Raw genomic sequence first — 15,340 nt, 5'->3', positions numbered from 1 at the left:
TTGCAGAATATCAGTCTGTCCCTGATGTTTTTCCTGGAGAGAAGTGGCTTCTTTGCTGCCCTTCTTGACACCAGGCCATCCTCCAAAAGTCTTCGCCTCACTGTGCGTGCAGATGCACTCACACCTGCCTGCTGCCATTCCTGAGCAAGCTCAGGAAACAGGAGGCTCCTGTCCTATGGGCCATTCTGGCTCAGACAAAGCATAATTGTCCGAGGCTTACTTACTTACCTAATTTCATGATGTTATAAGATGCTATAAGTTATGAAACTAATATGTCACTCAAGCATTCATTGACACTAAATGACAACAATGTGAACGTATTTCATTTCAACCTCTTGCTCGTTTACGTCGGGCCTTGTTGCTCCGCCAGTTGCTAGTGAAGTGTCTTTCATATAGACAATGAGAGAGCTTTGACATTGCAGAGGTGAGGTATGAGGCTGTCATATTTATTCATTTCACAGCAGAACGTCTGTCTGGCATTCTATGGAACAATGGTAGAGGAGTCCGTGTTCTAGCAGTGCTGCCAGCCCTCACATCAGTCAGACGGAATGTTCTCACCTGTACCGATATCTCTCTGCCACTGATGAACTACGTCATAGGCAGATGAACCAATTAGCAATTACTTTATGTAGCTGCACCAATTCACCACAGCTTCTTGATAATCATCAGTTTATTGCGATACTCATTGTCCCTTCCTCCACCTCATCCATTCTTCTCTCTTCCTATTGGTCAGTTCCTGCGCCTGTCGTGCGACACCACCCCTCAGATGGTATACACCCTGATGACAGCCCACTGGGGGGTACCCTCCCCCAACCTGGTGGTTTCTGTGGTGGGGGGTGAGGGGTGCGAGAAAGTCAAGACCTGGGTCAGGGAGGTGCTGAGACAGGGGCTGGTCAGGGCAGCACAGAGCACAGGTGAGACACACATAGACACGGTACTCTGCACCTTAGAGACCGCAGCCCTGTGAACATAGTCATTGAACACCAGTCACTTTAATGTTTACATATTATTTTACCCACTTTCTATGTATATACTGTATTCTAGTTTTTACTCATCCTTTATACAGTAACCAGTGCTATACACACTTTTTATATTGAAATACTGTCCATACTGTCTATACACACCATTATATACAGTATATACACTGAACAAAAATATAAACGCAACATACAACATTTTCAAAGATTTTACTGAGTTACAGTTCATATAAGTCAGTCAATTCAAATAAATAAATTAGGCCCTAATCTACAGATTTCTCATGACTGGGAATACAGATATGCAAATGTTGGTCACAGATACCTTAAAAGAAAGGTAGGGGCGTGGATAAAAAAAACTGTCAGTATTTGGTGTGACCACCATTTTCCTCACGCAGCGTGACACATCACCTTCGCATAGAGTTGATCAGGCTGTTGTTGATTGTGCCCTGAGGAATGTTGTCCCACTCCTCTCCAATGGATGTGTGAAGTTGCTAGATATTGGCGGGAACTGGAACACACGTCGATCCAGAGCATCCCAAACAAACTCAATGGGGGACATGTCTGGTGAGTATGCAGGCCATGGAATTGTGTACAGATTCTTGCAACATGGGCACGTGCATTATCATGCTGAAACATGAGGTGATGGCAGCGGATGAATGGCACAATAATGGACATCGGGATCTCGTCACGGTATCTCTGTGCATTCAAATTGCCATCGATAAAATGCAAATGTGTTCGTTGTCCATAGCTTATGCCTGCCCATACCATAACCCCACCTCCACCATGTTCACAACGTTGACATCAGCATAGTGCTCGCCTACACGACGCCATCTGCCCGGTACAGTTGAACCTGGGATTCATCCGTGAAGAGCACACTTATCCTCTGCAGCAGAGGTATCTCTGGGTCTTCCTTTCCTGTGGCGGTCCTGATGAGAGCCAGTTGCATCATAGCGTGCATCAAAGTTCTTGACATTTTACGATTGACTGACCTTATGTCTTAAAGTCATAATGGACTGTAGTTTCTCTTTGCTTATTTGAGCTGTTCTTGCCATAATATGGACTTTGTCTTTTACCAAATAGGACTATCTTCTGTATACCACCCCTACCTTGTCACAACACAACTGATTGGCTCACACGCATTAAGGAAAGAAATTCCACAAATTAACTTTTAACAAGGCACACCTGTTAATTAAAATACATTCCAGGGGTTTACCTCATGAAGTTGGTTGAGAGAATGCCAAGAGTGTGCAAAGCTGTCATCAAGCCAAAGGGTGGCTATTTGAAGAATCTCAAATATAAAATATATTTTGATTTGTTTAACACTTTGTTAGTTACTGCATGATTCCTTATGTGTTATTTCATAGCTTTGATGTCTTCACTATTATTCTACAAGGTGGATAATAGTAAAAATAAAGAAAAACCCTGGAATGAGTAGGTGTGTCCAAACATTTGACTGGTGCTGTATATAAAAAATGACAAAATTGTCATGCCCTGACCTTAGTTCCTTTTTTATGTCTCTATTTTGGTTTGGTCAGGGCGTGAGTTGGGGTGGGCATTCTATGTTTTGTTCTATGTTTTGTATTTCTAGGTGTTTGGCCTGGTGTGGTTCTCAATCAGAGGCAGCTGTCTATCGTTGTCTCTGATTGAGAACCATACTTAGGTATCCTCATTCCCACCTGTACTTGGTGGGTAGTAGTTTTCTGTTTTGTGTATTGCACCTTGCAGAACTGTTTGTTTGTCGCTTTGTTGTTTTTGTTCAAGTGTTCGTATTTATTAAAAGTATTATGAATACTTACCACGCTGCACCTTGGTCCTCTTCTCCTTCTCCCGACGACATTCGTTACAAAAATAACTGAGGAGGATGGTCCTCCCCTTCCTCCTCTGATATATGTGTATATATATATATTCCTGGACTCTGACATTGCTCGCTTTGATACTCTATTACCTTTTGGATTATGAGTGTATTGTTTTGTATTGCTAGGATTACTGCACTGAAACACAAGCATTTCGCTGCCCTTGCGATAACATCTGCAAATCTGTATACATGACAAATAAACTTTGATTGATTTGATTTGACACACACACACACCCAGGTGTCCTGGGTTTGAGGTTGGTCAGGGCGGAACAGGGCACAGGTGAGAATAACGCCCACTCCGTTTCATCTATTTGTTTAATATATCATGAATTCATATATGTGATCCCATTAAGATGAACCACGGAACTGATGATTTTCTAGCAGAAATACTGTACCTAGCCCCATGATCCACTGAGGACAAACAGCATGGTTGTTTTATTGATATTTATATACGATCCTATGACATCAATACATGAGGTATTTACTTTCATGACGTACTGTAGGGACAGAGCGGATCAGGTGTAATTAAAAGTATGTCCGTTCTACCAATCAGTGTTGCATTGCTGTTGTAATTTACCCTCCTTCTCTTCCTCCTCCTCCTCTTCCTTCTCCTTCTCTTCCTCCTCTGGCTGTATGGGTTAAAAGTTTACAGGACACATGACCATCTAGGCCAGACAGTTGTTGATTAAAGCAAGGCAGGGCAATAAGCAGGTTGTCCATAGAGCATAAAGTTAGCAGACACAGCAATGGTAAGAGGCCAACCAGTAGAACAGGATATACTTTGAGTAAGTGTAAATAAGTGCATGTAGTTCAGCATTCAAATTAAGTATTTTAAACAAATCCTTCCTGGGCCTGATTCCAAAACATGATCATTTATTTGATGTCATCTTTCACTGCCAGTTACATATTTTCACAGTGCCCTTGACTCATAACCAACAAGCTTATGTTCCTTATCTGTCTATTGTCCGTTGTATATGATCCTGGTTGCTCAGTTGGTAAGAATGTGGTGTTTGCTATTCCAAGGTTGTGGGTTCAATTCCTGCAGGGGTCACATTTATGCACTCACTGTACTACAAGTCGCTTTGAATAATGACGTCTGCTAAGTGGCATATTATAGTTGTGTCGTAAACATTTCTCTCATGCTCTCTCTCACGCCCTCACTTCCCCCTCCCCCCTTTCTCCCCATATCTCTCGCTCTCTCTTTTTTATTTTTCTCACTCACTCACTCTCTTCCTTCTCCCTCTACCTCCCCCCTCTCTCCCAGGGGCGTGGATAGTGACTGGGGGGCTGAGGGAGGGAGTGAGTCATTGTGTTGGGGAAGCAGTGAGGGATCATGCAGCGGCGGCCTCCTCCCTGTCCCAGAAGAAAGTAATCGCTGTGGGCATGGCCCCCTGGGGGTTGGTGCACAACAGACAGCAGCTCATCAACGCACAGGTACATTTACGCACATGCACACACACACACACAATGTTCAATGTATACAGAATTAAACATGCACGTGACACAGACATAGAAAGACACACACACATAGGAATGCATTGGAACACGCTACTGTACACTGGCACCATATACAATTATAGAATTTTGTTCACTTTCATCTCTCCCCTCTTTGCTTCTTACTCACTTTCCTAATTTATTTCTGTCCCCTTCCTTCTCCTTTTTATCCCTTCTCTCTTTCACTCTATTTCTTTCTCTCTTTCAATAAGATGTCCTTTTACATCGGGAAATTGAAAACCACAGGAAATCAAATTAATAACAACGAGGACTTTTTATTACACAAGGGATGGGAATCACAATGTCTTCTTCTCTCTCTCTCTCACTATGTCTCTCTCTCTGTTTCTCTCCCTCTCTCTCTACCCTCCTTTCTCTACCCTGATCTCTCTCCCCTCTTCCTTTACCCCTTCTCTCCTCCTCTGATCCCATTCCCTACACATAATCTCTCTCGCACACCCCCCTCTCTCACACATTCTCTAACCCTCCCCCCCACACAATCTCTCTTTCTCTACGCCTCTCCTCCACAGGGTAGTTTTCCAGCGCGGTATTATGCCCAGAACACATCCCGTGACTCGTGCTGCCTGGATAATAACTACCAGGCCTTCCTGCTGGTGGATGATGGGAGTGTAGGCCGGCGGGGAGGGGAAACGGCCTTCCGGGCCAAGATGGAGGACTACATCTCCCACCAACGCACAGGCATCTGGGGTGAGACACAGCCCAGCTAGCACATAACGTTCTGAGAACCATCTGTTTCTAAGAGCTTGGTGAGAGTGTAGTTGTTCTATGGTTATTTTGCATTCAACCTTCCTACAACTTTCTGGGAATGGTGCAGGATAGTTACTTGGCTTTGGAACATTCTCAGCACATTTAAGGAACTTGACAAAAAATCTTTATTTTCTTGGTATTTCATTGCTTCAACAGAACGTTTCCTAAAAGCTCAAACATGATTACATTTAATTTCAATTCTAGGAACGTTCTCCAACTGGTTTGACATTGTGAAAGTTCTCGAATAGTTCAAAGAATGTTAAGAAACAATGTTCTTCTGTGGGAATTTCAGTACTTCAGCATAAAGTTTCCTACAGGTTTTCTCATGGTTTGGATTAAAGACATTAAAGACATGTTCTCAAATTGTTCCGATAACGTTAAGAAAAAGTTTTTCTGTGGGAATTGCAGTACTTCCACAGAACATTCCACACAAGTGCCTATGTGGTTCTATTTAATGTAATATTTTTACTATATTCTGGAAAAAATGTTTTCAGAACGTTCAGAGAATGTAAGGTTCTTGGCAATATTCTGGGAATACTCTCTATATCCTCTATCTTGTTAAATGTGTTCAGGTGTGTTGGTGTGTTGGCCCATTAATTAGCAACACCCGATCTTAATGAGTGTTTGTTTCCTTTGAAATGGGGTCTGTTTGAACAGACTAAAATTAACAGCTTTGTATGCGTAAAAAAACATAGCATGCTAGCTCCATCCTAGTGCCGCAGTCGTCTAATTCCATGGCTAGAGAACAAAAGATCATAGGTTTGAATTTCACTGATGCTCTGTCTCAATAAAAAAAATGGTTGCATGATTAATGCCTACGGAAATTAATTTCCATGTTTCTTATCTGTGCTTGGAGTTAAAAAAAGTTAATCCCCAAAAATCTATCTCTTATTGAAACATTCAGTCATAATTTTAAGGAAGTTGTTCAAAAACCTCCAAATAACCTCCTAAAACCTCCAAAAAACCTCCTAATTTCCATTCTCAGAGCGTTAATAAAACCTCCCAAGAAAATGTTCTCAGAACCTCCCTACAACCTAAAAATAAACGTTCCCAGAACAGGCTAAATTGTCACTTCTGTTCTCGGAATGTTTAAAACACGTTTTGGCGGTCAGAAACCTATGGCTTCGTTCCCACAACCAATGTGAAACCAAAAACATACGTTCCCAAGGAACCAAATGTGATAGCTGTGTGTGCAATAATATTGTTTAACATGATTTTTCAATGACTACCTGATCTCTGTACCCCACACATACAATTATGTGTAAGGTCCCTGTCGAGCAGTGAATTTCAAACACAGATTCAACCACATAGACCAGGGAGGTTTGGAATGCCTCTCAAAGAAGGGCACCTATTGGTAGATGGGTAAAAAAAATAAAAAGCACACATTAAATATCCAGTCACTAGATACAGGTGTCCTTCCTAACTTAAATTGATGGAGAGGAAGGAAACTGCTCAGGGATTTTACCATGAGGCCAATGGTGACTTTAAAAGAGTTACAGAGTTTATTAATGACCGTGATAGGAGAAAACAGGATAGATCATCAACATTCTAGTTACTCCACAATACCAACCTAATTGACAGAGTGAAAAGGAAGCCTGTACAGATACAAATATTCCAAAAGACCCATCCTGTTTGCAACAAGGCACTAAAGTAATACTGCAAAAAATGTGGCTGTTTGGGGCAAATCCAATACAACACATCATGTTCAAGCATAGTGGTGGCTACATCATGGTATGGGTATTCTTGTAATCATTAAGGACTGGGGAATTTTTCAGGATAAAAACATTTATGAAATACAGCTAATTACAGGCAAAATCCTAGAGGAAAACCTGGCTCAGTCGGCTTTCTACCAGACACTTGAAGATGAATTCACCTTTCAGCAGGACAATAACCTAAAACACAAGGACTTACCAAGGCTTACCAAGAAGACAATGAATGTTCCTGAGGGGCCGAGTTACAGTTTTGACTTAAATCTACCTGAAAATTGTTATCTAGCAATGATCAACAACCAATTTTACAGAGCTTGAAGAACTTTGAAAAGAATAATGGACAAATGTTGCACAATCCTGGTGTGGAAAGCTCTTAGAGACTTACCCAGAAAGAATCACAGCTGTAATCCCTACTCACAGCTGTAAGGTGCTTCTACAAAGTATTGACTCAGGGGAGTGAATACTTATGTAAATGAGATATGCTAAGTGTGTTTGATAAATAGGGAAAATCAGCACACAAGCAATAATGGCATTATAATGAATATACATGTCAATATGACAGCAGTCAAAAATAGTCAATTCTCAGTTGGAGCAAGCCCATGTCACATAAACAACGAAAGCTGGTGATTGCGTTGCTGATTTAGTTTTTTACTTGAGATGTAGGGCCTGCTCTCTCACTGATGACATTTTCTGCTGATAATCGGTCTGTAGCATTGTCACCAGCATGTTTTATCCAAACAGTGTTTTCCTTTCATTTGGTGGTGGTGCAAGCACCTGCTCAGTGCGCACCATTCTGTCATTTTTTGCGGTTAGGCCTCGGAGCTGTAGGTTCAAGCTGAGGCTCAGAATCAGAAGAATAATCATCAGAGATGTCGTCATGATTCATTTCTTCCCCGCCATCTGAGTCATTTTCATTCAGATTTTGTAGCAACGCTAACGCAGCATGTGCATCCATTCGTCTTGGTCTTCTTACCATTTCAAATGATGCACGTTCTCACTGTGTACTCCAAGTAGGCCAGAGTAGACTATAAAACTGTTTGGATTCGGTGGATTTGTAAAGGGTAGGCTACATATAATTTTGAGATTATAATAGAATAAATCAATACAATAGAATGGCCCTACCCTACATAATAATGCGTATTTCGCTTCCCCTCGCTCATCAACTCAATTCAATTCAATTCAATTTGCTTTATTGGCATGACGTAACAATGTACATATTGCCAAAGCTTACTTTGGATATTTACAATATGAAAATAATAAGAATCAAAGTTGACAACAGTAACAACAATAACCAAGGGTCAAAATAACCATACATTGAACAAAAGCAATAAGCATACAGTAGAGGACATGTGCAGGTTGATTGGTCTGTCAGACAGTGTCCCTCATTTTATGGCAGGCAGCAACTCACCCATTCTCTCCCTTTCTCCCCATCATGCTTTACATTTATATAATCTGTTGTTAAAAGTGTGAAATTAGTTTCGGTATAGTTTAGGTTCTGTTTCGAAGCAATTACCAAGGTGGTTATCAACTAGGCACGGCACCTTCAACTATCAATATTTTAATATTTTATTTTGATGGGCAAGGAGGCCCGCCTTTGCTAGCGTTTGGTAAATACGACTAGATTAATGTAATTCAGTGACGTTTGTGTAATTTTTTTGTATCGCTAATATTTGGTGGGTTATTTATATATTTCAGTAAGAAAGACTAACATTAACAATGTATAACAATTAATCCAAAGGATGACTTATCGTGAAGTGTTCAATTGTGTTTGTATTTTTTTGTAAGGAAATAACTTGTAAAAATACATAGTCTTATATTGGTTCGAATCCATTCTGCATCACATCCGGCCGTGATTGGGAGTCCCATAGGGCGGTGCACAATTGGCTCAGCGTCGTCCGGTTTTGGCCGGGGTATGCCGTCATTTTAAATAAGAATTTGTTCTTAAACTGACTTGTCTAGTTAAATAAAGGTTAAATAAAATAAAAAATATTCTTATATGAGTAGTAAATCATGAAATATTCACACATTGACATTAATATGATGGACATTCACAATGAGATCAATGACATTCACAATCTGATCACGTTTACATGCACACTAATAATTAGATATTAAACTGATAATGGCATTAGGTCGAGTATGGTATTAGTCCTGTAAACTCCTTACTCTGCTTATCTTATTCGACGTACGGTCATAATCAAAGTAAGCATAAACCGATACGTCTGGTTCTCTGAGCAATCTTTAGAATTATTGGGGATATGGAAATGCCTCACTCAGAGTTATAGCGATTTATTTGATCTGTGCATGTGCTAGCACGAGCAGCTCAAATTGAATTATTTTGCGCGAGTTGGGAAATATTGAAAGTATGCATCTTAGAAATAGTTTTTACATACAAACTTCATATGTCCGAACTCAGAATCAAATATGCTTCACAAAAATAACATGGTTGTTGCTGCGGTAGAACATTTATTTTGATTGCCGATGTTTTGCATTTTTTCTAAGTCCCGTCAGGTAGCCTGATTTCAGATGTGTCGGTGTAAACAGGATTATAAGGGGAATCGTTCTTCTTCCAAGGCATGTAAATGTCCACTCAAACTATTATTAATCTGACTATTCACAATAATCATATTATTGTGTGTATGTAACCTTACTGAATGACTCATTACAAAAAACTTGACAATAATTTGATACATTCGCATTCTTCCATGATGCTTGTGGAAATACATATTCTTATAAATATTCTTATAAGTAGTAAATCATGAAACATTGATGGACATTGACTATGACATCTGATCAATGATTCATGACTTAAAAACTTGATTTTATGGACTCCCATTTGTCCTACACCCCTTCCCTGTACCTGTTGTTTTCCAGGTAGTGGCAGTATAGATGTCCCTGTATTGTGTATGCTCATCTCAGGGGACGCTGCCATGCTGGAGGTAAGCTATGGCAACATCACTATCATCACTATGACGTACTTTACTTTTCATGACATCACTAGGCCTATAGTACATTACTGTTTATTACCAGAACATTCCCGTTATCCCCTCTTTCTCTCTCTCCGTCCCTTTTGAATTTCCCTTTCCCTCTTATCTCTCCTTCTTTCACTTTCTCTCACTCTCTTTTCTGCTTTTCGCCCTCTCTCCCTCAGAGGGTGGATCTCTCTCTGAAGAAGGCTACTCCCTGGCTGGTGTTGAATGGTTCTGGTCCAGCGGCGGACCTTATCTGTGAGCTGCTGGATGCACTGTCAGCCATGCCCATGAGCCCCCCCTCTCCCCCGCCAGAGGCTGAGGGGAGCAAGAGCCCCAGTGCGGAGCTGCGCGACAGAGCCCGTGAGAGGGTCCGGAGGCACTTCACTGCCGAGGCAGACCTGGAGAAGCTGGTGGACAGGGTGAGTGGGGGCAGGGTGAGCTGGGATGTGTGTGTGTGTGTGTGTGGACGGGTGTGTGTGTGTGTGTGGGTGGGGAGGTGTGTGTGTGTGTGTGTGTGTGTGTGTGTGTGTGTGTGTGTGTGTGTGTGTGTGTGTGTGTGTGTGTGTGTGTGTGTGTGTGTGTGTGTGTGTGTGTCAGGGAGATCCTTCAAGATTGACTTCGAAATTGGAGGTATATCTATGCACTGAGGACGTCAGGAAATGCCTTCAAAACCGGCAAGTAGGGGCAATAGTGAGCACTATTACCATCAAGTAGTCTTGAGTTTTTTTAGGGCATTGTGGCCGGGGATAGCAGATGTGCATAATCCTGGGATAGCCCCATGACTGTGGATCAGAAGGTTGTGTGTTGATCCCAGTGGTAGGCACTGTTTCTGTTTTAACCCAATCCCAAACCTTAACCCTTACCATAACCATTCGGAATGAGTGTCTAAACTTAACCATTAACTTAGAAATTTGACTTCTGGAGAAATGGAATGATACAGAGCAGTAGGAGCAAACCAGGGTGTCAAAAACACTTGAATAAACGTTTAATTCTGCAGTGCGACTGTGAGAGCTTGCTGGTGTGTGGATGGGTGTGTATACATGTGTTTGTGTGTGTGTCTGGCCGATGTGAAATGGCCAGCTAGTTAGCGATGCGCTAGTAGCGTTCAATTGGTGATATCACCCACTCAGAGACATAGAAGTAGTTGTTTCCGTTGACTTTTGTGGAGCGATAGGTAACGATGCTTCTGGGGTGGCAGTTGGTGATGAGGTCAGAGGGTCCATGGTTCAAGCCTGGTTTGGATAAGGAGAGGGACGGAAGTACTGCTACGTGTGTGTGTGAGAGAGAAAGCAAGTTTATGTAAGTGAGCACATAACCTTACTCCTTTTCTTTCTTCTTTACCCTTCTCTCTCTATACCTCCCTCCTCTAACTCACCAGGCACTGAGTATCTACCAGAACAGAGATCTGATCACAGTGTTCCACGGGGAGCAGGAGAGTCCTGATGATTTTGACACAGTGCTACTGAAGGCTCTCGTCAGAGGTAGAGGTGCGTGTGTGTGTATGCGCGTGCGTGCATGCATTCTTCCGTCTGCATGTCTATTTGTGTCTGTGCGCGTGTGTGTATGGTGTGTGTGTGTGTGTGCGTTTGCTATCTGTTGACAGATATGTTCAACATGACCTGGTCAAACTACTCATTCGTTCTATGTATTTGTCTGTCAGCCAGTAAACGTGTGTCCAGCGATGCCAGGGAGTACACAGAGGAGCTGAAGCTAGCAGTAGCCTGGAACAGGGTGGACATCGCTAAGAGTGAACTCTTCAATGGAGACATCCAATGGCAGGTGAGCTGCTCCTCACGATCACCACTATCACCATTGTTAAACAGCATTTTTTTTTTTAAATGTTATGTTATTTATTTGACAGGGCATTTATCAGACTGTATGTTTCCAATATCTCTGTATCGGATAATATTAGGAAAATAATGAACAATACAGAGAAGATAGGCTGCTGGTGAAAGGGAGTTGGAAATCAGAACAATTTAGAAAATGTTCAATTTGTGGAGCGTTTCTTATTTTTATCACTCGGTACGATAGTGATTTCAATTTTGACAGACAGACGGATAGAGAGACAGAGACACACATTTATTTTAGATAGATTGACAAATGGATATGTTTTGAAAAACATCCTCCTGCAGTACGAGGACCTAGAGGATTCCATGACGGACGCGCTGATCAACGACAAGCCCCAGTTCGTGCGTCTCTTCACCGAGAATGGTCTCAACATCCTGGACTACCTGACATACCGGCGTCTGGAGGTCCTGTACCGCTCGCTTTCCGACAGCTCTCTGGCCTACACGCTGCTCCAGCGCCGCCTCACAGAGAGGCAGGGCTTGGCCGGGTCCCTGCCCACCGTCCCCTGCTCTCTGGACGGGGCCTCGCTCCTCAAGAGCCCCGTGAGCCCCATATCAGAACCCTCGTCGGCCAAAGAGCTCAGCTTGTATGAGGTGAGGAGGGGTTGCACTTTATTGTATCGTAGTGGGTGCGGATGTGACTTTTACCAGACCTTTTCATCTCCAGACTAAAGAAGCTTCTGCGCCTGTGTGGATCACGTTCTGTGCACGTGTTTATTCTCTACTTTACGCACAGTCTCTGCTCTACTCATAGAGAACAGGCTACTCTGGCAAATGGTGCTTGTTTAATAAAGTTAGATCATAGCTGAATCAAAGTCTGCAAGATCACATAATGATAGTATTCTACGCAACAGAACCGAATATAATGGCATGGTATTACGTTACTGTAAGACAAAAACACCACAGCATTTTCTCTCATGTGGCCAAGACTAAACAGCGTGCACCACTAGGCAAAATACACAGGTAGGCTATGCTACTGTACATATCCCAATTAAACTGTTTGAGATCAAATTATTGGTATGCAGATACAGCATGGATGTTTCACCGGTAAAACTTAAAAAATGATCATTCATGATTGACAGTGAGAAATGTGAAGGGAAGGAGACCACAAAATGTGTGGGTAAAGTAGAGGTCAAGAAACACGTGCAGAACGTGATCCACACATGCACAGAAACTTCCTAATCTTTAGTAGGGAGAAAAAGAGGTCAGTCGGATATACAGCCACATACTTTTTTTAAAGTACGGATGTGATTAGGTATTTGTGGTGAAATTAAATGGTAAATTGATAAAATAGGGAGGGGGAAAGGGGATGTATGGGGTCACTCACTGTGTGGAGTTGAGGAGCATTTGATCAAATGTTTTTCAACACATGAAAAAATACTATAGTATACTATGGTATAAATACTATAGTATTCACTGTAGTGTCTGGTTTTGCTTTGTCATTATGGGGTATTGTGTGTAGATTGATGAGAAAAAAACATGTAATACATTTTAGAATAAGGCTGTAACGTAACAAAATGTGGAAAAAGGGAAGGGATCTGAATAGTTTCCGAATGCACTGTACTATAGTAATTCATGTAGTGTTTTTTACTGATTGTAGTATACTGTAGTATATACTATAGTGTTTTAGTTTTATTAACTTTGACATAGAAGTGGAGGCTTTCTCCTTGAGGAAACCTAGTGGAGAAATACTAAAATAGCATGTTTTCCATAACCTAAAAGAGCAAATTTTCCATAATCTGAACAGATAGTTCAGCGCTTCTGCTATTTTCTATAACCGGTAGGGAACACAATATATTGTCTATACTTGGCATTTGGTTTCTCACTTATGGTTGGCACAAATTGGGATATGGTGGAGGGGAATGGGCAGGGTATATGCTAATTAAATACGGTAATATTTAATATAGTTAAAAAAGTGTAGTGTTTTTGCGGACCATAGGGTTTTAGCAGACATTTCTGTTGTAAATATTCTACAGTATACTACCGTGTGCTACACATGATTGAGGATTTCTACAGTGTGTAGTATAGTATACTACAGTATACTACATCATTCTATTTTACATTTTACATTTAAGTCATTTAGCAGACGCTCTTATCCAGAGCGACTTACAAATTGGAAAGTTCATACATATTCATCCTGGTCCCCCCGTGGGGAATGAACCCACAACCCTGGCGTTGCAAGCGCCATGCTCTACCAACTGAGCCACACGGGACCACATAGTAAGTATTGTAGTATTCTATAGTATTTTCTCATGTGGGTAGTCATCTCAGTTCTATGTGACTTCCTCTTGCCTCTCCCTTCAGATGTCAAGGCTTCTATGGGACATCCTGGGAGATGTGTGTCTGCCCTTCTACTACAGCCCTCTGAAGTTGGACCAGAGCACCAGCACCAGGAGAGCACTGAAGGTAGTGGTTGCATTCCAAATGACACTCTCTCTCCCTATATACAAGGAGTGCACTACTTTTGACCAGGGCCCTGGTCAGAAGTAGGGAAAGGGGAAGGGGATACCTAGTCAGTTGCACAACTGAATGCATTCAACTAAAATGTGTCTTGCGCATTTAACCCAACCCCTCTAAATCAGAGAGCTGTGTGGGGCTGCAGTTGTTGTTGGGGGTTAACTGCCTTGCTCATCAGTAGATTTTTCCACTTTGTTGGCTCAGGGATTCAAACCAGCAACCTTTCGGTTATTGGCCCAACGCTCTTAACTACTAGGGTACCTGCCCAGTAGTGCACTATATAGGGGATATGTGCCATTTAGGAGGCAGCTAGTGTTTGTAGTAGTGTCGCCTCACACCTCTGTTCTACATAGACATGAATTACAAATGCCTTTGTTCTCAATGATACGGTACAGTGATGCAGTGATAGTGTAGACTCCACCAATATAGTTTAATTATCAATGCTACTATGGTGATACCACTGCATTACTGGCCATAGAATGTAACTGTGACTACATCACTCTCTCCCTCTCGTTCACCCCGTCCCCCTCTTTATATCCCTATTCTCCCTCTCTCCTCCCTCTCAGCACATGAATAAGTTGTTGCTGGAGGAGTGTCCGTACAAGGAGCAGCGCTGTCTCTCTCCCTGGGCCTCTCTGTTCATCTGGGCCGTGCTGCAGAACCGCAGCGAGATGGCCGTCTACTTCTGGGAGATGGTAATTTATTAAATCATTATTTAATTTAACCTCGGTTAACTTCTTATGGCTGCAGCCCGACACCGGTACACTTATGACAACATCCAGCTCAAGTGCAGGGCGCGAAATTCAAAAGATATTTTTTTTAAATATTTAACTTTCACACATTAACAAGTCCAAGACACCAGATGAAAGGTACACATCTTGTGAATCAAGCCAACATGTCCGATTTTTAAAATGTTTTACAGGGAAGACACAATATGTAAATCTATTAGCTAACCACGTTAGCAAAAGACACCACTATTCTTACTCCATCAGTTTTTACTCCATCAGAAGCTATCACAAATTCGACCAAATAAAGGAATAAATAGCCACTAACCAAGAAACAACTTCATCAGATGACAGTCTGATAACATATTTATTGTATAGCATATGTTTTGTTCGAAAAATTTGCATATTTCAGGTATAAATCATAGTTTACATTTCAGCTACAATCAGAAATTGCACCGAAAGCAGCCATAATATTTACAGACACCAACGTCAAATACCTAATTACTCATCATAAAACATTTCTGAAAAATACATAGTGT

General features: G+C 41.7%; 1 protein-coding gene across 2 annotated transcripts in view; it reads left to right on the top strand.

The window, feature by feature from the left end:
- Positions 1-15,340, top strand: part of LOC120032868 (transient receptor potential cation channel subfamily M member 4-like) — a 65,896-nt gene that overhangs the window by 20,225 nt on the left and 30,331 nt on the right. The window contains exons 4-13 of one of the 2 annotated variants that reach the window (XM_038979095.1): positions 734-914; positions 4,097-4,266; positions 4,854-5,031; positions 9,675-9,739; positions 9,952-10,191; positions 11,151-11,259; positions 11,433-11,551; positions 11,905-12,213; positions 13,924-14,025; positions 14,643-14,771. In XM_038979095.1, coding sequence (XP_038835023.1) covers positions 734-914; positions 4,097-4,266; positions 4,854-5,031; positions 9,675-9,739; positions 9,952-10,191; positions 11,151-11,259; positions 11,433-11,551; positions 11,905-12,213; positions 13,924-14,025; positions 14,643-14,771 — 1,602 coding nt within the window. Of the gene's footprint in view, positions 1-733; positions 915-4,096; positions 4,267-4,538; positions 5,032-9,674; positions 9,740-9,951; positions 10,192-11,150; positions 11,260-11,432; positions 11,552-11,904; positions 12,214-13,923; positions 14,026-14,642; positions 14,772-15,340 lie in introns of both variants that reach the window. The other variant, XM_038979086.1, reaches the window with a different exon arrangement.

The sequence above is a fragment of the Salvelinus namaycush genome, chromosome 3 (genome assembly GCF_016432855.1).
Source record: "Salvelinus namaycush isolate Seneca chromosome 3, SaNama_1.0, whole genome shotgun sequence".
Classification (NCBI taxonomy): Eukaryota; Metazoa; Chordata; class Actinopteri; order Salmoniformes; family Salmonidae; genus Salvelinus; species Salvelinus namaycush.
The sequence above is the reverse complement of the archived record's forward strand: the minus strand, read 5'-3'. Positions and strand labels throughout refer to the sequence as shown.